The 25,869-nt window shown below is 50.0% G+C and overlaps 1 protein-coding gene across 1 annotated transcript in view; it reads left to right on the forward strand.

Moving 5' to 3' along the window:
• LOC139407442 (NBAS subunit of NRZ tethering complex-like) overlaps nt 1–25,869 on the forward strand; it is a 289,155-nt gene that overhangs the window by 184,566 nt on the left and 78,720 nt on the right. Inside the window, exons 41-44 of the mRNA XM_071151235.1 lie at nt 2,431–2,654; nt 2,761–2,871; nt 3,514–3,648; nt 10,465–10,577. Coding sequence (XP_071007336.1) covers nt 2,431–2,654; nt 2,761–2,871; nt 3,514–3,648; nt 10,465–10,577 — 583 coding nt within the window. The remainder of the gene's footprint in view (nt 1–2,430; nt 2,655–2,760; nt 2,872–3,513; nt 3,649–10,464; nt 10,578–25,869) is intronic.

Genomic DNA, 25,869 nt, shown 5'->3' on the forward strand with positions numbered 1-25,869 from the left:
AGTAGTGGGTTGTGGTCCTGTTCCCTCCCAGTAGTGGGTTGTGGTCCTGTTCCCTCCCAGTAGTGGGTTGTGGTCCTGTTCCCTCCCAGTAGTGGGTTGTGGTCCTGTTCCCTCCCAGTTGTGGGTTGTGGTCCTGTTCCCTCCCAGTAGTGGGTTGTGGTCCTGTTCCCTCCCAGTAGTGGGTTGTGGTCCTGTTCCCTCCCAGTAGTGGGTTGTGATCCTGTTCCCTCCCAGTAGTGGGTTGTGGTCCTGTTCCCTCCCAGTAGTGGGTTGTGGTCCTGTTCCCTCCCAGTAGTGGGTTGTGATCCTGTTCCCAGTAGTGGGTTGTGGTCCTGTTCCCTCCCAGTAGTGGGTTGTGGTCCTGTTCCCAGTAGTGGGTTGTGGTCCTGTTCCCTCCCAGTAGTGGGTTGTGATCCTGTTCCCTGTAGTGGGTTGTGATCCTGTTCCCTCCCAGTAGTGGGTTGTGGTCCTGTTCCCAGTAGTGGGTTGTAATCCTGTTCCCAGTAGTGGGTTGTGATCCTGTTCCCAGTAGTGGGTTGTGGTCCTTTTCCCTGTAGTGGGTTGTGGTCCTGTTCCCTCCCAGTAGTGGGTTGTGATCCTGTTCCCTGTAGTGGGTTGTGATCCTGTGGTCCACATACTTTTGATCATGTAGGGTTTATATTTAAAATCTTTCAGAATTAGATGAAACATTTGGTATTTCTGACACTTCATTTTTCTTGACGTCGCGCTCTGTTTGGCTCTCACACATCTTTATGTTGTGACAGTTTTACACAACAATGGGGGAGGAGGGAGAGAGAAATAGAAGATGAGGAGAGGGTAGAGAGAGTAGGTTGCTATGGTGAAAATAAAAGTGTTGTTGTATTTAGTTAGACGTGATGTATGGTACCAGTCAAAAGTTAGGACACATTCCAGTTTTTCTTTTCACTATTTTCTTCATTGTAGAATAATAGTTTATACATCAAAACTATGAAATAACACATATGGAACCATGTCGAATCAAAATATATTTGAGATTCTTCAAAGTTGTCACCCTTTGCCTTGATGACAGCTTTGCACAGTCCATCTTCAAGAGGCGCGAGTACTTCGTCCAGACAAAATCTCAAAGTTCCGTTACAGGTCGTAGAAACACGTCAAACGACGCATGGAATCAATCTTTAGGATGTTTTTAACATAAATCATCAATAATGTTCCAACCGGAGAATTTTATTGTCTGAAGAAAAGCACTGGAACGAGAGCAAACTCTGTCGGGACCCACGCGTCACGAGCCTGAGTCACACTGCCAGACCCATGACTCAGTCAGCTCCCATTCCCCCCTCCTTTATAGCAGAAGCCTAAAACAAGTTTCTAAAGACGGTTGACATCTAGTGGAAGCCGTAGGAAGTGCAACTTTCGGGAGGCCAAGTTTTGAAAAACTACAAACCTCAAATTTCCCACTTCCTGGTTGGATTTTTTCTCAGGTTTTCGCCTGCCATATGAGTTCTGTTATACTCACAGACATCATTCAAACAGTTTTAGAAACTTCAGTGTGTTTTCTAACCAGATGCTAATAATAACATGCTTATTAGCATCTGGGACAGAGTTGGAGGCAGTTCACTCTGGGCACGCTATTCATCCAAATGTGAAAATGCTGCCCCCTATCCCAAAAAAGTTTAAGAAGGAAAGAAATTCCACAAATTAACTTTGAACAAGGCACACCTGTTAATTGAAATGCATTCCAGGTGACTACCTTATGAAGCTGGTTGAGAGAATGCCAAGAGTGTGCAAAGCTGTCAAGGCAACGGGTGGCTACTTTGAAGAATCTAAAATATATTTTGATTTGTTGAACACTTCTCTGATTACTACATGATTCCATGTGTGTTATTTCATATATAATATACATAAATATTTGTTTATATATGTGTGTGTGTGTATATATGTATATGTGTATATATATGTGTGTTTGTATTTCTCCATATTTAAAACGTATATGGAGGGGATTGGAAATAATGCAGACAATTACATTGATGGAAGATCCATCTGCAATATTAAAGACATTTTTCTGCCAATGTGTCCCTGTGGAGATTGCATGGCCGTGTGCTAGATTTTATAGACCTGTCAGCAACAGATGTGGCTGAAATAGCCGAATTCACTAATATGAAGGTGTCATATTTACAATTTCTTTTTAACGAATTTACAGTGCCTTGCGAAAGTATTAGGACCCCTTGAACTTTGCGACCTTTTGCCACATTTCAGGCTTCAAACATAAAGATATAAAACTGTATTTTTTTGTGAAGAATCAACAACAAGTGGGACACAATCATGAAGTGGAACGACATTTATTGGATATTTCAAACTTTTTTAACAAATCAAAAACTGAAAAATTGGGCGTGCAAAATTACTGGAGAGGCTGTGTGACTGAGGAAGGATGCATTTGATCTGTTTCCTACTCAGGCCGACCCCAAGGAGCTGATCCGATTGGTCACCCAGCACGTGACGGCCCATTCTGATTGGCCAGCGGACGTGGAGGAGCTGATTGGCCAGCTCCAGGTGTATAACGAGCGTCTGACAGACCTGACGCAGGCCCAGGTGTTGCAGGGGCTGGGACGTGGGGTCGACGTTAGACGATTCAGTTCCGACACACACTACAAGAAACAGACCATTCTGGGTCTGACTGAGTGAGTAGGGAGGGAGGGAGGGAGGGGGGGCCGACGAGCAGTAGAAGTGATTTTTACCAAAATGACCTGTTTTTCCTGAAATGGATGTCTGATGTGTGTGTTGCAGGACCCTGGATGACAGCGTGTGGAGGATCAGTCTGTCTCTAGCCCAGCGCTACAGCATTCCCCTCTGGGACATCTACATGACTCACCTGGAGTTCCTCTTCACTGACAGCGGGTAAGACACACACCACACCACACACACACCACACCACACACACACCACCACACACACACACACACAAACACCACACACACCACCACACACACACACACACCACACACACACACACACCACACACACACACCCCCTCTCTCTCTCTCTCTCAATGTCAATTTAAGGGTATTTATTGGCATGGGAAACATATGTTAACATTACCTAAGCAAGTGAAATAGAGAATAAACAAAAGTGAAATAAACAATAAAAATGAACAGTAAACATTACACTCACAGAAGTTCCTATGGAATAGAGACATTACAAATGTCATATTATGTCTATGTACAGTGTTGTAACGATGTGCAAATAGTTAAAGTACAAAAGGGAAAATAAATCAACATAAATATGGGTTGTATTTATAATGGTGTTTGTTCTTCACTGGTTGACCTTTTCTCATGGCAACAGGTCACAAATCTTGCTGCTGTGATGGAACACTGTGGTATTTCACCCAACAGATTCGGGAGTTTACCAAGATTGGATTTGTTTGTGGGTCTGTGTAATCTGAGGGAAATATTTGTCTCTAATATTTGTCTCCTCCTCCTCCTCCCTACCCCTCTCCTCCTCCTCCTCTCCTCCTCATCCCCCTCTCCTCCTCCTCCTCAGTCTCTCTACCAAGGACATCGAGGGTCGTGTGGACACCTTGGCTCTATTTGACTCTCTGAAGTCAGAACCTGAGTCTTTCCACAGTCACATGTCTAAATATGTGTTGACCTCCGTGGAAGGGACAGACCTGCCCAGGTACAAACACTCCTTCATTCTCCACTGCCTATCACAGTGGTTCTTAATCCTCCGGGACCCGCCCATATTTCACAATTGTCCTATCGTCAGATTGGGCTGAGAATCGTATGTGTATCTGACCGAGCTAGTATAAAATGTCCCCATCACCATGACGGTCTACAAGTCCAGCTGGCCAGTGTCCTTAAAGGCATACTTCCTGATATTGGCAATGAGGCCCTTTAGTCTCAGTCCCCAGAGCCCGATGAACATGGTGGATACCATGCTTATGTCTCTGTCCCCAGGGGGATGTTACATGAGCCAGTGCTAACTAGCGTTAGAGCAATGACTGGAAGTCTATGGGTATCTGCTAGCATGCTATGTTTAATTGACTGGAAGTCTATGGGTATCTGCTAGCATGCTATGTTTTATCGACTGGAAGTCAAGTCTATGGGTATCTGCTAGCATGCTATGTTTAATTGACTGGAAGTCTATGGGTATCTGCTAGCATGCTATGTTTAATCGACTGGACGTCTATGGGTATCTGCTAGCATGCTATGTTTAATTGACTGGAAGTCTATGGGTATCTGCTAGCATGCTATGATTGTATCCCCATAGACATCCAGTCATTGTGTAAATGCTAGTTAGCTATTTCCTTCAAACTGCACTCACATACATCAAATGGTATCGGCAAGTTTGCCAAAATCCCGAAGTAACCCTTTTAAAATGTCCATCCATTAAAGTTGATCCTCTTCTCCTCTCCCTGATCCTCTTCTCCTCTTCTCCTCTCCCTGATCCTCTTCTCCTCTCCCTGATCCCATCTTCTCCTCTCCCTGATTCCCTCTTCTCCTCTCCCTGATTCCCTCTTCTCCTCTCCCTGATTCCCCCTTCTCCTCTCCCTGATTCCCCCTTCTCCTCTCCCTGATTCCCCCTTCTCCTCTCCCTGATTCCCCCTTCTCCTCTCCCTGATTCCCCCTTCTCCTCTCACTGATTCCCTCTTCTCCTCTCCCTGATTCCCTCTTCTCCTCTCCCCGATTCCATCTTCTCCCCGATTCCCTCTTATCCTCTCCCTGATTCCATATTCTCCTCTCCATGGTTCCATCTTCTCCCTAATTCCATCTTCTCCCTGATTCCATCTTCTCTTCTCCCTGATTCTCCTCTCCCGGATTCCATCTTCTCTTCTCCCTGATTCTCCTCTCCCGGATTCCATCTTCTCTTCTCCCTGATTCTCCTTTCCCGGATTCCATCTTCTCTTCTCCCTGATTCTCCTCTCCCGGATTCCATCTTCTCTTCTCCCTGATTCTCCTCTCCCGGATTCCATCTTCTCCTCTCCCTGATTCTCCTCTCCCGGATTCCATCCTCTCCTCTCCCGGATTCCATCCTCTCCTCTCCCTGATTCCATCCTCTCTTCTCCCTGATTCTCCTCTCCCATATTCTCCTCTCCCATATTCTCCTCTCCCATATTCTCTTCTCCTCTCCCTGATTCTCCTCTCCCGGATTCCATCTTCTCCTTTCCCTAATTCTCTTCTCCCGGATTCCATCTTCTCCTTTCCCTAATTCTCCTCTCCCGGATTCCATCTTCTCCTTTCCCTGATTCTCCTCTCCCGGATTCCATCTTCTCCTCTCCCTGATTCCATATTCTCCTCTCCCTGATTCTCCTCTCCCTGATTCTCCTCTCCCTGATTCTCCTCTCCCTGATTCTCCTCTCCCTGATTCTCCTCTCCCATATTCTCCTCTCCCATATTCTCCCCTCCTATATTCTCCCCTCCCATATTCTCCCCTCCCATATTCTCCCCTCCTCTCCCTGATTCTCCTCTCCTCTCCCATATTCTCCCCTCCTCTCCCTGATTCTCCTCTCCTCCCACTGATTATCATCTCCTCCCCCTGATTCTCCTCTCCTCCCCCTGATTCTCCTCTCCTCCCCCTGATTCTCCTCTCCTCTCCCTGATTCTCCTCTCCCTGATTCTCCTCTCCTCTCCCTGATTCTCCTCTCCTCCCCCTGATTCTCCTCTCCTCCCCCTGATTCTCCTCTCCTCTCCCTGATTCTCCTCTCCTCTCCCTGATTCTCCTCTCCTCTCCCTGATTCTCCTCTCCTCTCCCTGATTCTCCTCTCCTCTCCCTGATTCTCCTCTCCCTGATTCTCCTCTCCTCTCCCTGATTCTCCTCTCCCTGATTCTCCTCTCCTCTCCCTGATTCTCCTCGCCTTTCCCTAATTCTCCTCTCCCTGATTCTCCTCTCCCTGATTCTCCTCTCCCTGATTCTCCTCTCCCTGATTCTCCTCTCCCTGATTCTCCTCACCTTTCCCTGATTCTCCTCACCTTTCCCTGAATCTCCTCTCCCTGATTCTCCTCTCCTCCCCCTGATTCTCTTCTCCTCTCCTTGATTCTCCTCTCCTCTCCCTTGATTCTCCTCTCCTCTCCCTTGATTCTCCTCTCCTCTCCCTGATTCTCCTCTCCTCTCCCTGATCCTCTTCTCCTCTTCTCCTCTCCCTGATCCCCTTCTCCTCTCCCTTATCCTCTTCTCCTCTCCCTGATCCTCTTCTCCTCTCCCTGATCCCATCTTCTCCTCTCCCTGATTCCCTCTTCTCCTCTCCCTGATTCCCTCTTCTCCTCTCCCTGATTCCCTCTTCTCCTCTCCCTGATTCCCCCTTCTCCTCTCACTGATTCCCTCTTCTCCTCTCCCTGATTCCCTCTTCTCCTCTCCCTGTTTCCCCCTTCTCCTCTCCCTGATTCCCCCTTCTCCTCTCCCTGATTCCCCCTTCTCCTCTCCCTGTTTCCCCCTTCTCCTCTCCCTGATTCCCCCTTCTCCTCTCCCTGATTCCCCCTTCTCCTCTCACTGATTCCCTCTTCTCCTCTCCCTGATTCCCTCTTCTCCTCTCCCTGATTCCCTCTTCTCCTCTCCCTGATTCCCTCTTCTCCCTGATTCCATCTTCTCCTCCTCTCCCTGATACCATTTTCTCCTCTCCCCGATTCCATCTTCTCCCCGATTCCCTCTTATCCTCTCCCTGATTCTATATTCTCCTCTCCATGATTCCATCTTCTCCCTAATTCCATCTTCTCTTCTCCCTGATTCTCCTCTCCCGGATTCCATCTTCTCTTCTCCCTGATTCTCCTCTCCCGGATTCCATCTTCTCTTCTCCCTGATTCTCCTCTCCCGGATTCCATCTTCTCTTCTCCCTGATTCTCCTCTCCCGGATTCCATCTTCTCTTCTCCCTGATTCTCCTCTCCCGGATTCCATCTTCTCCTCTCCCTGAATCTCCTCTCCCGGATTCCATCCTCTCCTCTCCCGGATTCCATCCTCTCCTCTCCCTTGATTCTCCTCCCCTCTCCCTTGATTCTCCTCTCCTCTCCCTGATTCTCCTCTCCCATATTCTCCTCTCCCATATTCTCCTCTCCCATCTTCTCCTCTCCCTGATTCTCCTCTCCCATCTTCTCCTCTCCCTGATTCTCCTCTCCCGGATTCCATCTTCTCCTTTCCCTAATTCTCCTCTCCCGAATTCCATCTTCTCCTTTCCCTGATTCTCCTCTCCCGGATTCCATCTTCTCCTTTCCCTGATTCTCCTCTCCCGGATTCCATCTTCTCCTCTCCCTGATTCCATATTCTCCTCTCCCTGATTCTCCTCTCCCTGATTCTCCTCTCCCTGATTCTCCTCTCCCATATTCTCCTCTCCCATATTCTCCCCTCCTATATTCTCCCCTCCCATATTCTCCCCTCCCATATTCTCCCCTCCTCTCCCTGATTCTCCTCGCCTCTCCCATATTCTCCCCTCCTCTCCCTGATTCTCCTCTCCTGTCCCTGATTCTCCTCTCCCTGATTCTCCTCTCCTCTCCCTGATTCTCCTCTCCTCCCCCTGATTCTCCTCTCCTCCCCCTGATTCTCCTCTCCTCTCCCTGATTCTCCTCTCCTCTCCCTGATTCGCCTCTCCTCCCCCTGATTCTCCTCTCCTCGATCTGATTCTCCTCTCCTCTCTCTGATTCTCCTCTCCTTGATTCTCCTCTCCTCTCTCTGATTCTCCTCTCCCTGATTCTCTTCTCCTCTCCCTAATTCTCCTCTCCTTAATTCTCCTCTCCTCTCCCTGATTCTCCTCTCCTCTCCCTGATTCTCCTCTCCTCCCCCTTGATTCTCCTCTCCTCTCCCTGATTCTCCTCTCCTCTCCCTGATTCTCCTCTCCTCAAATCTCCTCTCCTCTCTCTGATTCTCCTCTCCCTGATTCTCTTCTCCTCTCCTTAATTCTCCTCTCCTCTCCCTAATTCTCCTCTCCCTGATTCTCCTCGCCTTTCCCTAATTCTCCTCTCCTCTCCCTGATTCTCCTCTCCCTGATTCTCCTCTCCCTGATTCTCCTCCCCCTTGATTCTCCTCTCCTCCCCCTGATTCTCCTCTCCTCTCCCTGATTCTCCTCGCTTTTCCCTAATTCTCCTCTCCTCTCCCTGATTCTCCTCTCCCTGATTCTCCTCGCCTTTCCCTGATTCTCCTCGCCTTTCCCTGATTCTCCTCTCCCTGATTCTCCTCTCCCTGATTCTCCTCTCCCTGATTCTCCTCTCCTCTCCCTTGATTCTCCTCCCCTCTCCCTTGATTCTCCTCTCCTCTCCCTGATTCTCCTCTCCTCTCCCTGATTCTCCTCTCCTCGATTCTCCTCTCCCTGATTCTCCTCTCCCTAATTCTCCTCTCCTCTCCCTGATTCTCCTCTCCCTAATTCTCCTCTCCTCTCCCTGATTCTCCTCTCCTCCCCCTGATTCTCCTCTCCTCCCCCTGATTCCCCTCTCCTCGATTCTCCTCTCCTCGATTCTCCTCTCCTCTCCCTGATTCTCCTCGCCTCCACCTGTTTCTCCTCTCCTCCCCCTGGTTCTCCTCTCCTCCCCCTGGTTCTCCTCTCCTCCCCCTGATTCTCCTCTCCTCCCCCTGATTCTCCTCTCCTCCCCCTGATTCTCCTCTCCTCGATTCTCCTCTCCTCTCCCTGATTCTCCTCTCCCTGATACTCCTCTCCTCTCCCTGATTCTCCTCTCCCTGATTCTCCTCTCCTCTCCCTGATTCTCCTCTCCTCCCCCTAATTCTCCTCTCCTCTCCCTGATTATCCTCTCCCTGATACTCCTCTCCTCTCTCTGATTCTCCTCTCCTCGATTCTCCTCTCCTCTCCCTGATTCTCTTCTCCTCTCCCTGATTCTCCTCGCCTCCACCTGATTCTCCTCTCCTCCCCCTGGTTCTCCTCTCCTCCCCCTGGTTCTCCTCTCCTCCCCCTGATTCTCCTCTCCTCCCCCTGATTCTCCTCTCCCTGATACTCCTCTCCTCTCCCTGATTCTCCTCTCCCTGATTCTCTTCTCCTCTCCCTGATTCTCCTTTCCCTGATTCTCCTCTCCTCTCCCTGATACTCCTCTTCCTGATTCTCCTCTCCTTAATTCTCCTCTCCTCTCCCTGATACTCCTTTCCCTGATTCTCCTCTCCCTGATACTCCTCTCCCTGATTCTCCTCTCCTTAATTCTCCTCTCCTCTCCCTGATTCTCCTCTCCCTGATTCTCCTCTCCCTGATTCTCCTCGCCTTTCCCTGATTCTCCTCTCCCTGATTCTCCTCTCCTCCCCCTGATTCTCCTCTCCTCCCCCTTGATTCTCCTCTCCTCTCCCTTGATTCTCCTCCCCTCTCCCTTGATTCTCCTCTCCTCTCCCTGATTCTCCTCTCCCTGATTCTCCTCTCCTCGATTCTCCTCTCCTCTCCCTGATTCTCCTCTCCTCCCCCTGATTCTCCTCTCCTCCCCCTGATTCTCCTCTCCTCGATTCTCCTCGCCTCCACCTGATTCTCCTCTCCTCTCCCTGATTCTCCTCTCCCTGATTCTCCTCTCCTCGATTCTCCTCTCCTCTCCCTGATTCTCCTCTCCCTAATTCTCCTCTCCTCTCCCTGATTCTCCTCTCCTCCCCCTGATTCTCCTCTCCTCCCCCTGATTCTCCTCTCCTCGATTCTCCTCGCCTCCACCTGATTCTCCTCTCCTCCCCCTGGTTCTCCTCTCCTCCCCCTGGTTCTCCTCTCCTCCCCCTGATTCTCCTCTCCTCCCCCTGATTCTCCTCTCCTCGATTCTCCTCTCCTCTCCCTGATTCTCCTCTCCCTGATTCTCCTCTCCCTGATTCTCCTCTCCTCCCCCTAATTCTCCTCTCCTCTCCCTGATTATCCTCTCCCAGATACTCCTCTCCTCTCTCTGATTCTCCTCTCCTCGATTCTCCTCTCCTCTCCCTGATTCTCCTCTCCCTGATTCTCTTCTCCTCTCCCTGATTCTCCTTTCCCTGATTCTCCTCTCCTCTCCCTGATACTCCTCTTCCTGATTCTCCTCTCCTTAATTCTCCTCTCCTCTCCCTGATACTCCTTTCCCTGATTCTCCTCTCCTCTCCCTGATACTCCTCTCCCTGATTCTCCTCTCCTTAATTCTCCTCTCCTCTCCCTGATTCTCCTCTCCTCTCCCTGATACTCCTCTCCTCTCTCTGATTCTCCCCTCCCTGATTCTCCTCTCCCTTATTCTCCTCTCCTCGATTCTCCTCTCCTCGATTCTCCTCTCCCTGATTCTCTTCTCCTCTCCCTGATTATCTTCTCCTCTCCCTGATTCTCCTCTCCTCTCCCTGATTCTCCTCTCCCTGATTCTCCTCTCCCTGATTCTCCCCTCCCTAATTCTCCTCTCCTCTCCCTGATTCTCCTCTCCCCGATTCTCCTCTCCTCTCCCTGATTATCCTCTCCTCTCCCTGATTATCCTCTCCCTGATTCTCCTCTCCCTGATTCTCCTCTCCCTGATTCTCTTCTCCTCTCCCTGATTCTCCTCTCCTCTCCCTGATTCTCCTCTCTCTGATTCTCCTCTCCTCTCTAGGCTGTTGTATTACTATACCCTGTTGGAGGAATGTTGTGGATCATACTGCTCTTCTGTCATCACCCCTGACACTCACATCAAACTGCTCAAGAAGCTCCGCTCCGTCACTACCGGTAAGGAAACAGCCAGGGACGTCACTACCGGTAAGGAAACAGCCAGGGATATCACTACCGGTAAGGAAACAGCCAGGGACATCACTACCGGTAAGGAAACAGCCAGGGATATCACTACCGGTAAGGAAACAACCAGGGATATCACTATCGGTAAGGAAACAACCAGGGACATCACTACCGGTAAGGAAACAGCCAGGGACGTCACTACCGGTAAGGAAACAGCCAGGGACGTCACTCTTTTAGGCCAGGGCTCTACGGCACCCTATTCCCTATGCAGGGCACTGCTTTAGACCAGGGCTCTATGGCACCCTATTCCCTATGCAGGGCACTACTTTAGACCAGGGCTATACGGCACCCTATTCCCTATGCAGGGCACTACTTTAGACCAGGGCTCTACGGCACCCTATTCCCTATGCAGGGCACTACTTTAGACCAGGGCTCTATGATGTTTGTGTGTGTGTGTGTGTCCCGCCCGTGTGTTCTGAACTCGACAGGAAGTTGTCAACAGTATTTGCTAGCATCACTTCCTACCCTCCTGTCCCTCGTAACACCAGCCCTTCTACCACACACACCAGTGGCGGCTGGTGACCTGAACAGCACCGCAACTGCAGCTATGGCAGTGTGGCAAACGACGACATTAACGCACTTGATATAAAGCAACATTGTGTTGCTCCGTTTGTGTATTTAACAAAGGTATTTGATTCAGTTGATTGTTGTTAGCTAGACTCAGAAACATTGGGTCTCAGTGAAGGGGCAGTAAATTGGTTTAGGAACTAATGTGTTATATACTGAGCATCACAAGTCTGGCTTTCTAGAGATTAATAAAGGTGTCCCCCAGGGTTCCATTTTAGCTCCTGTGTTGTTCTCAATTTTTGTATTAATGATTTGGGGAATGGGATGCAACCAGCAAAGTTACATCTATATACAGATGACACAGTCATCTCTTTATGTAATTCCTTCTCTGGTTCAGGCTGTTGAAGAGATCCACACTGCTTTTCAGTCACTGCAGGCCTCCCTTTATGGTCTCAAACTGGTCTTGAATGTACAAAAAACTAAATTCATGACCTTTACCAGAGTTAGAACTCTGCCAGAGAAGGTTAGGATTGTCACATCTGGTGGCTTATCCATTGAAAAAGTGTCATCCTACACATACCTAGGTATATGGTTGGATGACAAGTTGTCCTTTAAAGTTCATGTGGATAATCTTGTGACAAGCTTACATTGAAATTGGGTTTTTTATTTTCGTAATAAGGCTTGCTTCCCGCTTATGGCTAGAAAGAAGCGTGTTCAGGCCACTTTTCTCTCTGTAATGAATTATGATTGTTGCATATGCATGCAGCCTCCTCTGTCTTACAGAGACTGGACTCTGTTTATCATGCAGCCTCCTCTGTCTTACAGAGACTGGACTCTGTTTATCATGCAGCCTCCTCTGTCTTACAGAGACTGGACTCTGTTTATCATGCAGCCTCCTCTGTCTGACAGAGACTGGACTCTGTTTATCATGCAGCCTCCTCTGTCTTACAGAGACTGGACTCTGTTTATCATGCAGCCTCCTCTGTCTTACAGAGACTGGACTCTGTTTATCATGCAGCCTCCTCCATCTTACAGAGACTGGACTCTGTTTATCATGCAGCCTCCTCTGTCTAACAGAGACTGGACTCTGTTTATCATGCAGCCTCCTCTGTCTGACAGAGACTGGACTCTGTTTATCATGCAGCCTCCTCTGTCTGACAGAGACTGGACTCTGTTTATCATGCAGCCTCCTCTGTCTAACAGAGACTGGACTCTGTTTATCATGCAGCCTCCTCTGTCTGACAGAGACTGGACTCTGTTTATCATGCAGCCTCCTCTGTCTAACAGAGACTGGACTCTGTTTATCATGCAGCCTCCTCCGTCTAACAGAGACTGGACTCTGTTTATCATGCAGTCTCCTCTGTTTATCATGCAGCCTCCTGTCTGACAGAGACTGGACTCTGTTTATCATGCAGCCTCCTCTGTCTGACAGAGACTGGACTCTGTTTATCATGCAGCCTCCTCTGTCTAACAGAGACTGGACTCTGTTTATCATGCAGCCTCCTCTGTCTGACAGAGACTGGACTCTGTTTATCATGCAGCCTCCTCTGTCTTACAGAGACTGGACTCTGTTTATCATGCAGCCTCCTCTGTCTTACAGAGACTGGACTCTGTTTATCATGCAGCCTCCTCCATCTTACAGAGACTGGACTCTGTTTATCATGCAGCCTCCTCTGTCTAACAGAGACTGGACTCTGTTTATCATGCAGCCTCCTCTGTCTGACAGAGACTGGACTCTGTTTATCATGCAGCCTCCTCTGTCTAACAGAGACTGGACTCTGTTTATCATGCAGCCTCCTCTGTCTGACAGAGACTGGACTCTGTTTATCATGCAGCCTCCTCTGTCTAACAGAGACTGGACTCTGTTTATCATGCAGCCTCCTCCGTCTAACAGAGACTGGACTCTGTTTATCATGCAGTCTCCTCTGTTTATCATGCAGCCTCCTGTCTGACAGAGACTGGACTCTGTTTATCATGCAGCCTCCTCTGTCTGACAGAGACTGGACTCTGTTTATCATGCAGCCTCCTCTGTCTTACAGAGACTGGACTCTGTTTATCATGCAGCCTCCTCTGTCTGACAGAGACTGGACTCTGTTTATCATGCAGCCTCCTCTGTCTTACAGAGACTGGACTCTGTTTATCATGCAGCCTCCTCCATCTTACAGAGACTGGACTCTGTTTATCATGCAGCCTCCTCTGTCTAACAGAGACTGGACTCTGTTTATCATGCAGCCTCCTCTGTCTGACAGAGACTGGACTCTGTTTATCATGCAGCCTCCTCTGTCTGACAGAGACTGGACTCTGTTTATCATGCAGCCTCCTCTGTCTAACAGAGACTGGACTCTGTTTATCATGCAGCCTCCTCTGTCTGACAGAGACTGGACTCTGTTTATCATGCAGCCTCCTCTGTCTAACAGAGACTGGACTCTGTTTATCATGCAGCCTCCTCCGTCTAACAGAGACTGGACTCTGTTTATCATGCAGTCTCCTCTGTTTATCATGCAGCCTCCTGTCTGACAGAGACTGGACTCTGTTTATCATGCAGCCTCCTCTGTCTGACAGAGACTGGACTCTGTTTATCATGCAGCCTCCTCTGTCTAACAGAGACTGGACTCTGTTTATCATGCAGCCTCCTCTGTCTGACAGAGACTGGACTCTGTTTATCATGCAGCCTCCTCTGTCTTACAGAGACTGGACTCTGTTTATCATGCAGCCTCCTCTGTCTTACAGAGACTGGACTCTGTTTATCATGCAGCCTCCTCCATCTTACAGAGACTGGACTCTGTTTATCATGCAGCCTCCTCTGTCTAACAGAGACTGGACTCTGTTTATCATGCAGCCTCCTCTGTCTGACAGAGACTGGACTCTGTTTATCATGCAGCCTCCTCTGTCTAACAGAGACTGGACTCTGTTTATCATGCAGCCTCCTCTGTCTGACAGAGACTGGACTCTGTTTATCATGCAGCCTCCTCTGTCTAACAGAGACTGGACTCTGTTTATCATGCAGCCTCCTCCGTCTAACAGAGACTGGACTCTGTTTATCATGCAGTCTCCTCTGTTTATCATGCAGCCTCCTGTCTGACAGAGACTGGACTCTGTTTATCATGCAGCCTCCTCTGTCTGACAGAGACTGGACTCTGTTTATCATGCAGCCTCCTCTGTCTTACAGAGACTGGACTCTGTTTATCATGCAGCCTCCTCTGTCTGACAGAGACTGGACTCTGTTTATCATGCAGCCTCCTCTGTCTTACAGAGACTGGACTCTGTTTATCATGCAGCCTCCTCTGTCTTACAGAGACTGGACTCTGTTTATCATGTAGCCTCCTCTGTCTGACAGAGACTGGACTCTGTTTATCATGCAGCCTCCTCTGTCTTACAGAGACTGGACTCTGTTTATCATGCAGCCTCCTCTGTCGTACAGAGACTGGACTCTGTTTATCATGCAGCCTCCTCTGTCTGACAGAGACTGGACTCTGTTTATCATGCAGCCTCCTCTGTCTAACAGAGACTGGACTCTGTTTATCATGCAGCCTCCTCTGTCTGACAGAGACTGGACTCTGTTTATCATGCATCCTCCTCTGTCTTACAGAGACTGGACTCTGTTTATCATGCAGCCTCCTCTGTCTGACAGAGACTGGACTCTGTTTATCATGCAGCCTCCTCTGTCTGACAGAGACTGGACTCTGTTTATCATGCAGCCTCCTCTGTCTAACAGAGACTGGACTCTGTTTATCATGCAGCCTCCTCTGTCTGACAGAGACTGGACTCTGTTTATCATGCAGCCTCCTCTGTCTTACAGAGACTGGACTCTGTTTATCATGCAGCCTCCTCTGTCTTACAGAGACTGGACTCTGTTTATCATGCAGCCTCCTCTGTCTGACAGAGACTGGACTCTGTTTATCATGCAGCCTCCTCTGTCTTACAGAGACTGGACTCTGTTTATCATGCAGCCTCCTCTGTCTAACAGAGACTGGACTCTGTTTATCATGCAGCCTCCTCTGTCTAACAGAGACTGGACTCTGTTTATCATGCAGCCTCCTCTGTCTGACAGAGACTGGACTCTGTTTATCATACAGCCTCCTCTGTCTGACAGAGACTGGACTCTGTTTATCATGCAGCCTCCTCTGTCTGACAGAGACTGGACTCTGTTTATCATACAGCCTCCTCTGTCTGACAGAGACTGGACTCTGTTTATCATACAGCCTCCTCTGTCTGACAGAGACTGGACTCTGTTTATCATGCAGCCTCCTCTGTCTAACAGAGACTGGACTCTGTTTATCATGCAGCCTCCTCTGTCTAACAGAGACTGGACTCTGTTTATCATGCAGCCTCCTCTGTCTAACAGAGACTGGACTCTGTTTATCATGCAGCCTCCTCTGTCTTACAGAGACTGGACTCTGTTTATCATGCAGCCTCCTCTGTCTGACAGAGACTGGACTCTGTTTATCATGCAGCCTCCTGTCGTACAGAGACTGGACTCTGTTTATCATGCAGCCTCCTCTGTCTTACAGAGACTGGACTCTGTTTATCATGCAGCCTCCTCTGTCTTACAGAGACTGGACTCTGTTTATCATGTAGCCTCCTCTGTCTAACAGAGACTGGACTCTGTTTATCATGCAGCCTCCTCTGTCTTACAGAGACTGGACTCTGTTTTTCATGCAGCCTCCTCTGTCGTACAGAGACTGGACTCTGTTTATCATGCAGCCTCCTCTGTCTTACAGAGACTGGACTCTGTTTATCATGCAGCCTCCTCTGTCTGACAGAGACTGGACTCTGTTTATCATGCAGCCTCCTCTGTCTAACAGAGACTGGACTCTGTTTATCATGCAGCCTCCTCTGTCTAACAGAGACTGGACTCTGTTTATCATGCAGCCTCCTCTGTTTATCATGCAGCCTCCTCTGTCTGACAGAGACTGGACTCTGTTTATCATGCAGCCTCCTCTGTCTAACAGAGACTGGACTCTGTTTATCATGCAGCCTCCTCTGTCTAACAGAGACTGGACTCTGTTTATCATGCAGCCTCCTCTGTCTAACAGAGACTGGACTCTGTTTATCATGCAGCCTCCTCTGTCTAACAGAGACTGGACTCTGTTTATCATGCAGCCTCCTCTGTCTTACAGAGACTGCTCTGTTTATCATGCAGCCTCCTCTGTCTGACAGAGACTGGACTCTGTTTATCATGCAGCCTCCTCTGTCTAACAGAGACTGGACTCTGTGTATCATGCAGCCTCCTGTCTGACAGAGAGACTGTTTATCATGCAGCCTCCTCTGTCTAACAGAGACTGGACTCTGTTTATCATGCAGCCTCCTGTCTGACAGAGAGACTGTTTATCATGCAGCCTCCTCTGTCTAACAGAGACTGGACTCTGTTTATCATGCAGCCTCCTCTGTCTTACAGAGACTGGACTCTGTTTATCATGCAGCCTCCTCTGTCTTACAGAGACTGGACTCTGTTTATCATGCAGCCTCCTCTGTCTAACAGAGACTGGACTCTGTTTATCATACATCATGTCTCCACTTTATATACATTTGTATGTCTTCATCTACAAAGGCCTTTTGGGTAAAACTCCCTCTTTACCTCTGTAGTCTGGTCTCCTTCACCACCAGCAGGTAAACTCCCTCTTTACCTCTGTAGTCTGGTCTCCTTCACCACCAGCAGGTAAACTCCCTCTTTACCTCTGTAGTCTGGTCTCCTTCACCACCAACAGATAAACTCCCTCTTTACCTCTGTAGTCTGGTCTCCTTCACCCCCAGCAGGTAAACTCCCTCTGTAGTCTGGTCTCCTTCACCCCCAGCAGGTAAACTCCCTCTTTACCTCTGTAGTCTGGTCTCCTTCACCACCAGCAGGTAAACTCCCTCTTTACCTCTGTAGTCTGGTCTCCTTCACCACCAGCAGGTATACTCCCTCTTTACCTCTGTAGTCTGGTCTCCTTCACCCCCAGCAGGTAAACTCCCTCTTTACCTCTGTAGTCTGGTCTCCTTCACCACCAGCAGGTAAACTCCCTCTTTACCTCTGTAGTCTGGTCTCCTTCACCAACAGCAGGTAAACTCCCTCTTTACCTCTGTAGTCTGGTCTCCTTCACCAACAGCAGGTAAACTCCCTCTTTACCTCTGTAGTCTGGTCTCCTTCACCCCCAGCAGGTAAACTCCCTCTGTAGTCTGGTCTCCTTCACCACCAGCAGGTCAACTCCCTCTTTACCTCTGTAGTCTGGTCTCCTTCACCACCAGCAGGTAAACTCCCTCTTTACCTCTGTAGTCTGGTCTCCTTCACCACCAGCAGGTAAACTCCCTCTTTACCTCTGTAGTCTGGTCTCCTTCACCACCAACAGATAAACTCCCTCTTTACCTCTGTAGTCTGGTCTCCTTCACCCCCAGCAGGTAAACTCCCTCTGTAGTCTGGTCTCCTTCACCCCCAGCAGGTAAACTCCCTCTTTACCTCTGTAGTCTGGTCTCCTTCACCACCAGCAGGTAAACTCCCTCTTTACCTCTGTAGTCTGGTCTCCTTCACCACCAGCAGGTAAACTCCCTCTTTACCTCTGTAGTCTGGTCTCCTTCACCCCCAGCAGGTAAACTCCCTCTTTACCTCTGTAGTCTGGTCTCCTTCACCACCAGCAGGTAAACTCCCTCTTTACCTCTGTAGTCTGGTCTCCTTCACCAACAGCAGGTAAACTCCCTCTTTACCTCTGTAGTCTGGTCTCCTTCACCAACAGCAGGTAAACTCCCTCTTTACCTCTGTAGTCTGGTCTCCTTCACCCCCAGCAGGTAAACTCCCTCTGTAGTCTGGTCTCCTTCACCACCAGCAGGTCAACTCCCTCTTTACCTCTGTAGTCTGGTCTCCTTCACCACCAGCAGGTAAACTCCCTCTTTACCTCTGTAGTCTGGTCTCCTTCACCACCAGCAGGTAAACTCCCTCTGTAGTCTGGTCTCCTTCACCACCAGGAGGTAAACTCCCTCTGTAGTCTGGTCTCCTTCACCACCAGCAGGTCAACTCCCTTTTTACCTCTGTAGTCTGGTCTCCTTCACCACCAGCAGGTGAACTCCCTCTTTACCTCTGTAGTCTGGTCTCCTTCACCACCAGCAGGTAAACTCCCTCTGTAGTCTGGTCTCCTTCACCACCAGCAGGTAAACTCCCTCTTTACCTCTGTAGTCTGGTCTCCTTCACCACCAGCAGGTAAACTCCCTCTTTACCTCTGTAGTCTGGTCTCCTTCACCACCAGCAGGTCAACTCCCTCTTTACCTCTGTAGTCTGGTCACCTTCACCACCAGCAGGTAAACTCCCTCTTTACCTCTGTAGTCTGGTCTCCTTCACCACCAGCAGGTAAACTCCCTCTTTACCTCTGTAGTCTGGTCTCCTTCACCACCAGCAGGTAAACTCCCTCTTTACCTCTGTAGTCTGGTCTCCTTCACCACCAGCAGGTAAACTCCCTCTTTACCTCTGTAGTCTGGTCTCCTTCACCAACAGCAGGTAAACTCCCTCTTTACCTCTGTAGTCTGGTCTCCTTCACCACCAGCAGGTAAACTCCCTCTTTACCTCTGTAGTCTGGTCTCCTTCACCCCCAGCAGGTAAACTCCCTCTTTACCTCTGTAGTCTTGTCTCCTTCACCACCAGCAGGTAAACTCCCTCTTTACCTCTGTAGTCTGGTCTCCTTCACCACCAGCAGGTAAACTCCCTCTTTACCTCTGTAGTCTGGTCTCCTTCACCACCAACAGATAAACTCCCTCTTTACCTCTGTAGTCTGGTCTCCTTCACCCCCAGCAGGTAAACTCCCTCTTTAGTCTGGTCTCCTTCACCCCCAGCAGGTAAACTCCCTCTTTACCTCTGTAGTCTGGTCTCCTTCACCACCAGCAGGTAAACTCCCTCTTTACCTCTGTAGTCTGGTCTCCTTCACCCCCAGCAGGTAAACTCCCTCTTTACCTCTGTAGTCTGGTCTCCTTCACCACCAGCAGGTAAACTCCCTCTTTACCTCTGTAGTCTGGTCTCCTTCACCAACAGCAGGTAAACTCCCTCTTTACCTCTGTAGTCTGGTCTCCTTCACCAACAGCAGGTAAACTCCCTCTTTACCTCTGTAGTCTGGTCTCCTTCACCACCAGCAGGTAAACTCCCTCTTTACCTCTGTAGTCTGGTCTCCTTCACCCCCAGCAGGTAAACTCCCTCTTTACCTCTGTAGTCTGGTCTCCTTCACCACCAGCAGGTAAACTCCCTCTTTACCTCTGTAGTCTGGTCTCCTTCACCACCAGCAGGTAAACTCCCTCTTTACCTCTGTAGTCTGGTCTCCTTCACCACCAACAGATAAACTCCCTCTTTACCTCTGTAGTCTGGTCTCCTTCACCCCCAGCAGGTAAACTCCCTCTGTAGTCTGGTCTCCTTCACCCCCAGCAGGTAAACTCCCTCTTTACCTCTGTAGTCTGGTCTCCTTCACCACCAGCAGGTAAACTCCCTCTTTACCTCTGTAGTCTGGTCTCCTTCACCCCCAGCAGGTAAACTCCCTCTTTACCTCTGTAGTCTGGTCTCCTTCACCCCCAGCAGGTAAACTCCCTCTGTAGTCTGGTCTCCTTCACCACCAGGAGGTAAACTCCCTCTGTAGTCTGGTCTCCTTCACCCCCAGCAGGTAAACTCCCTCTTTACCTCTGTAGTCTGGTCTCCTTCACCCCCAGCAGGTAAACTCCCTCTTTACCTCTGTAGTCTGGTCTCCTTCACCCCCAGCAGGTAAACTCCCTCTTTACCTCTGTAGTCTGGTCTCCTTCACCCCCAGCAGGTAAACTCCCTCTGTAGTCTGGTCTCCTTCACCACCAGGAGGTAAACTCCCTCTGTAGTCTGGTCTCCTTCACCACCAGCAGGTCAACTCCCTCTTTACCTCTGTAGTCTGGTCTCCTGCACCACCAGCAGGTAAACTCCCTCTTTACCTCTGTAGTCTGGTCTCCTGCACCACCAGCAGGTAAACTCCCTCTTTACCTCTGTAGTCTGGTCTCCTTCACCACCAGCAGGTAAACTCCCTCTGTAGTCTGGTCTCCTTCACCACCAGGAGGTAAACTCCCTCTGTAGTCTGGTCTCCTTCACCACCAGCAGGTCAACTCCCTCTTTACCTCTGTAGTCTGGTCTCCTTCACCACCAGCAGGTGAACTCCCTCTTTACCTCTGTAGTCTGGTCTCCTTCACCACCAGCAGGTAAACTCCCTCTGTAGTCTGGTCTCCTTCACCACCAGCAGGTAAACTCCCTCTTTACCTCTGTAGTCTGGTCTCCTTCACCAACAGCAGGTAAACTCCCTCTTTACCTCTGTAGTCTGGTCTCCTTCACCACCAGCAGGTAAACTCCCTCTTTACCTCTGTAGTCTGGTCTCCTTCACCCCCAGCAGGTAAACTCCCTCTTTACCTCTGTAGTCTGGTCTCCTTCACCACCAGCAGGTAAACTCCCTCTTTACCTCTGTAGTCTGGTCTCCTTCACCACCAGCAGGTAAACTCCCTCTTTACCTCTGTAGTCTGGTCTCCTTCACCACCAACAGATAAACTCCCTCTTTACCTCTGTAGTCTGGTCTCCTTCACCCCCAGCAGGTAAACTCCCTCTGTAGTCTGGTCTCCTTCACCCCCAGCAGGTAAACTCCCTCTTTACCTCTGTAGTCTGGTCTCCTTCACCACCAGCAGGTAAACTCCCTCTTTACCTCTGTAGTCTGGTCTCCTTCACCCCCAGCAGGTAAACTCCCTCTTTACCTCTGTAGTCTGGTCTCCTTCACCACCAGCAGGTAAACTCCCTCTTTACCTCTGTAGTCTGGTCTCCTTCACCACCAGCAGGTAAACTCCCTCTTTACCTCTGTAGTCTGGTCTCCTTCACCCCCAGCAGGTAAACTCCCTCTTTACCTCTGTAGTCTGGTCTCCTTCACCACCAGCAGGTAAACTCCCTCTTTACCTCTGTAGTCTGGTCTCCTTCACCACCAGCAGGTAAACTCCCTCTTTACCTCTGTAGTCTGGTCTCCTTCACCACCAGCAGGTAAACTCCCTCTTTACCTCTGTAGTCTGGTCTCCTTCACCCCCAGCAGGTAAACTCCCTCTTTACCTCTGTAGTCTGGTCTCCTTCACCCCCAGCAGGTAAACTCCCTCTTTACCTCTGTAGTCTGGTCTCCTTCACCACCAGCAGGTAAACTCCCTCTTTACCTCTGTAGTCTGGTCTCCTTCACCACCAGCAGGTAAACTCCCTCTTTACCTCTGTAGTCTGGTCTCCTTCACCACCAGCAGGTAAACTCCCTCTTTACCTCTGTAGTCTGGTCTCCTTCCACACCAGCAGGTAAACTCCCTCTGTAGTCTGGTCTCCTTCCCCACCAGCAGGTAAACTCCCTCTTTACCTCTGTAGTCTGGTCTCCTCCCCCACCAGCAGGTAAACTCCCTCTGTAGTCTGGTCTCCTTCACCACCAGCAGGTAAACTCCCTCTTTACCTCTGTAGTCTGGTCTCCTTCACCACCAGCAGGTAAACTCCCTCTGTAGTCTGGTCTCCTTCACCACCAGCAGGTAAACTCCCTCTTTACCTCTGTAGTCTGGTCTCCTTCACCACCAGCAGGTAAACTCCCTCTGTAGTCTGGTCTCCTTCACCACCAGCAGGTAAACTCCCTCTTTACCTCTGTAGTCTGGTCTCCTTCACCACCAGCAGGTAAACTCCCTCTGTAGTCTGGTCTCCATCTCAACCAGCAGGTAAACTCCCTCTTTACCTCTGTAGTCTGGTCTCCTTCACCACCATCAGGTAAACTCCCTCTGTAGTCTGGTCTCCTTCACCACTAGCAGGTAAACTCCCTCTTTACCTCTGTAGTCTGGTCTCCTTCACCACCAGCAGGTAAACTCCCTCTGTAGTCTGGTCTCCTTCACCACTAGCAGGTAAACTCCCTCTTTACCTCTGTAGTCTGGTCTCCTTCACCACCAGCAGGTAAACTCCCTCTGTAGTCTGGTCTCCTTCACCACTAGCAGGTAAACTCCCTCTTTACCTCTGTAGTCTGGTCTCCTTCACCACCAGCAGGTAAACTCCCTCTGTAATCTGGTCTCCTTCACCACCAGCAGGTAAACTCCCTCTGAAGTCTGGTCTCCTTCACCACCAGCAGGTAAACTCCCTCTGTAGTCTGGTCTCCTTCATCACCAGCAGGTAAACTCCCTCTTTACCTCTGTAGTCTGGTCTCCTCCCCCACCAGCAGGTAAACTCCCTCTGTAGTCTGGTCTCCTTCACCACCAGCAGGTAAACTCCCTCTGTAGTCTGGTCTCCTCCCCCACCAGCAGGTAAACTCCCTCTTTACCTCTGTAATCTGGTCTCCTTCACCACCAGCAGGTAAACTCCCTCTGTAGTCTGGTCTCCTTCATCACCAGCAGGTAAACTCCCTCTTTACCTCTGTAATCTGGTCTCCTTCACCACCAGCAGGTAAACTCTCTCTGTAGTCTGGTCTCCTTCATCACCAGCAGGTAAACTCCCTCTGTAGTCTGGTCTCCTTCACCACTAGCAGGTAAACTCCCTCTTTACCTCTGTAGTCTGGTCTCCTCCCCCACCAGCAGGTAAACTCCCTCTGTAGTCTGGTCTCCTTCACCACCAACAGATAAACTCCCTCTTTACCTCTGTAGTCTGGTCTCCTTCACCACCAGCAGGTAAACTCCCTCTGTAGTCTGGTCTCCTTCACCACCAGCAGGTAAACTCCCTCTTTACCTCTGTAGTCTGGTCTCCTGCACCACCAGCAGGTAAACTCCCTCTGTAGTCTGGTCTCCTTCACCACCAGCAGGTAAACTCCCTCTTTACCTCTGTAGTCTGGTCTCCTGCACCACCAGCAGGTAAACTCCCTCTTTACCTCTGTAGTCTGGTCTCCTCCCCCACCAGCAGGTAAACTCCCTCTGTAGTCTGGTCTCCTTCACCACCAGCAGTTAAACTCCCTCTTTACCTCTGTAGTCTGGTCTCCTTCACCACCAGCAGGTAAACTCCCTCTGTAGTCTGGTCTCCTTCACCACCAGCAGGTAAACTCCCTCTTTACCTCTGTAGTCTGGTCTCCTTCACCACCAGCAGGTGAACTCCCTCTGTAGTCTGGTCTCCTTCACCACCAGCAGGTAAACTCCCTCTGTAGTCTGGTCTCCTTCACCACCATCAGGTAAACTCCCTCTTTACCTCTGTAGTCTGGTCTCCTTCACCACCAGCAGGTAAACTCCCTCTGTAGTCTGGTCTCCTTCACCACCAGCAGGTAAACTCCCTCTTTACCTCTGTAGTCTGGTCTCCTTCATCACCAGCAGGTAAACTCCCTCTGTAGTCTGGTCTCCTTCCCCACCAGCAGGTAAACTCCCTCTTTACCTCTGTAGTCTGGTCTCCTTCACCACCAGCAGGTAAACTCCTTCTGTAGTCTGGTCTCCTTCACCACCAGCAGGTAAACTCCCTCTTTACCTCTGTAGTCTGGTCTCCTTCACCACCAGCAGGTAAACTCCCTCTGTAGTCTGGTCTCCTTCACCACCAGCAGGTAAACTCCCTCTTTACCTCTGTAGTCTGGTCTCCTTCATCACCAGCAGGTAAACTCCCTCTTTACCTCTGTAGTCTGGTCTCCTTCACCACCAGCAGGTAAACTCCCTCTTTACCTCTGTAGTCTGGTCTCCTTCATCACCAGCAGGTAAACTCCCTCTTTACCTCTGTAGTCTGGTCTCCTTCACCACCAGGAGGTAAACTCCCTATGTAGTCTGGTCTCCTTCACCACCAGCAGGTAAACTCCCTCTTTACCTCTGTAGTCTGGTCTCCTTCATCACCAGCAGGTAAACTCCCTCTGTAGTCTGGTCTCCTTCACCACCAGCAGGTAAACTCCCTCTTTACCCCTGTAGTCTGGTCTCCTTCACCACCAGCAGGTAAACTCCCTCTTTACCTCTGTAGTCTGGTCTCCTTCACCACCAGCAGGTAAACTCCCTCTTTACCTCTGTAGTCTGGTCTCCTTCACCACCAGCAGGTAAACTCCCTCTTTACCTCTGTAGTCTGGTCTCCTTCCCCACCAGCAGGTAAACTCCCTCTGTAGTCTGGTCTCCTTCCCCACCAGCAGGTAAACTCCCTCTTTACCTCTGTAGTCTGGTCTCCTCCCCCACCAGCAGGTAAACTCCCTCTGTAGTCTGCTCTCCTTCACCACCAGCAGGTAAACTCCCTCTTTACCTCTGTAGTCTGGTCTCCTTCACCACCAGCAGGTAAACTCCCTCTGTAGTCTGGTCTCCTTCACCACCAGCAGGTAAACTCTCTCTTTACCTCTGTAGTCTGGTCTCCTTCACCACCAGCAGGTAAACTCCCTCTGTAGTCTGGTCTCCTTCACCACCAGCAGGTAAACTCCCTCTTTACCTCTGTAGTCTGGTCTCCTTCACCACCAGCAGGTAAACTCCCTCTGTAGTCTGGTCTCCATCTCAACCAGCAGGTAAACTCCCTCTTTACCTCTGTAGTCTGGTCTCCTTCACCACCATCAGGTAAACTCCCTCTGTAGTCTGGTCTGCTTCACCACTAGCAGGTAAACTCCCTCTTTACCTCTGTAGTCTGGTCTCCTTCACCACCAGCAGGTAAACTCCCTCTGTAGTCTGGTCTCCTTCACCACTAGCAGGTAAACTCCCTCTTTACCTCTGTAGTCTGGTCTCCTTCACCACCAGCAGGTAAACTCCCTCTGTAGTCTGGTCTCCTTCACCACTAGCAGGTAAACTCCCTCTTTACCTCTGTAATCTGGTCTCCTTCACCACCAGCAGGTAAACTCCCTCTGTAGTCTGGTCTCCTTCACCACCAGCAGGTAAACTCCCTCTGTAGTCTGGTCTCCTTCATCACCAGCAGGTAAACTCCCTCTTTACCTCTGTAGTCTGGTCTCCTCCCCCACCAGCAGGTAAACTCCCTCTGTAGTCTGGTCTCCTTCACCACCAGCAGGTAAACTCCCTCTGTAGTCTGGTCTCCTCCCCCACCAGCAGGTAAACTCCCTCTTTACCTCTGTAATCTGGTCTCCTTCACCACCAGCAGGTAAACTCCCTCTGTAGTCTGGTCTCCTTCATCACCAGCAGGTAAACTCCCTCTGTAGTCTGGTCTCCTTCACCACCAGCAGGTAAACTCCCTCTTTACCTCTGTAGTCTGGTCTCCTTCACCACCAGCAGGTAAACTCCCTCTGTAGTCTGGTCTCCTTCATCACCAGCAGGTAAACTCCCTCTGTAGTCTGGTCTCCTTCACCACTAGCAGGTAAACTCCCTCTTTACCTCTGTAGTCTGGTCTCCTCCCCCACCAGCAGGTAAACTCCCTCTGTAGTCTGGTCTCCTTCACCACCAACAGATAAACTCCCTCTTTACCTCTGTAGTCTGGTCTCCTTCACCACCAGCAGGCTAACTCCCTCTGTAGTCTGGTCTCCTTCACCACCAGCAGGTAAACTCCCTCTTTACCTCTGTAGTCTGGTCTCCTGCACCACCAGCAGGTAAACTCCCTCTGTAGTCTGGTCTCCTTCACCACCAGCAGGTAAACTCCCTCTTTACCTCTGTAGTCTGGTCTCCTGCACCACCAGCAGGTAAACTCCCTCTTTACCTCTGTAGTCTGGTCTCCTCCCCCACCAGCAGGTAAACTCCCTCTGTAGTCTGGTCTCCTTCACCACCAGCAGTTAAACTCCCTCTTTACCTCTGTAGTCTGGTCTCCTTCACCACCAGCAGGTAAACTCCCTCTTTACCTCTGTAGTCTGGTCTCCTTCACCACCAGCAGGTGAACTCCCTCTGTAGTCTGGTCTCCTTCACC

This window comes from Oncorhynchus clarkii, chromosome 4 (assembly GCF_045791955.1).
Source record: "Oncorhynchus clarkii lewisi isolate Uvic-CL-2024 chromosome 4, UVic_Ocla_1.0, whole genome shotgun sequence".
NCBI classification, from domain to species: domain Eukaryota; kingdom Metazoa; phylum Chordata; class Actinopteri; order Salmoniformes; family Salmonidae; genus Oncorhynchus; species Oncorhynchus clarkii.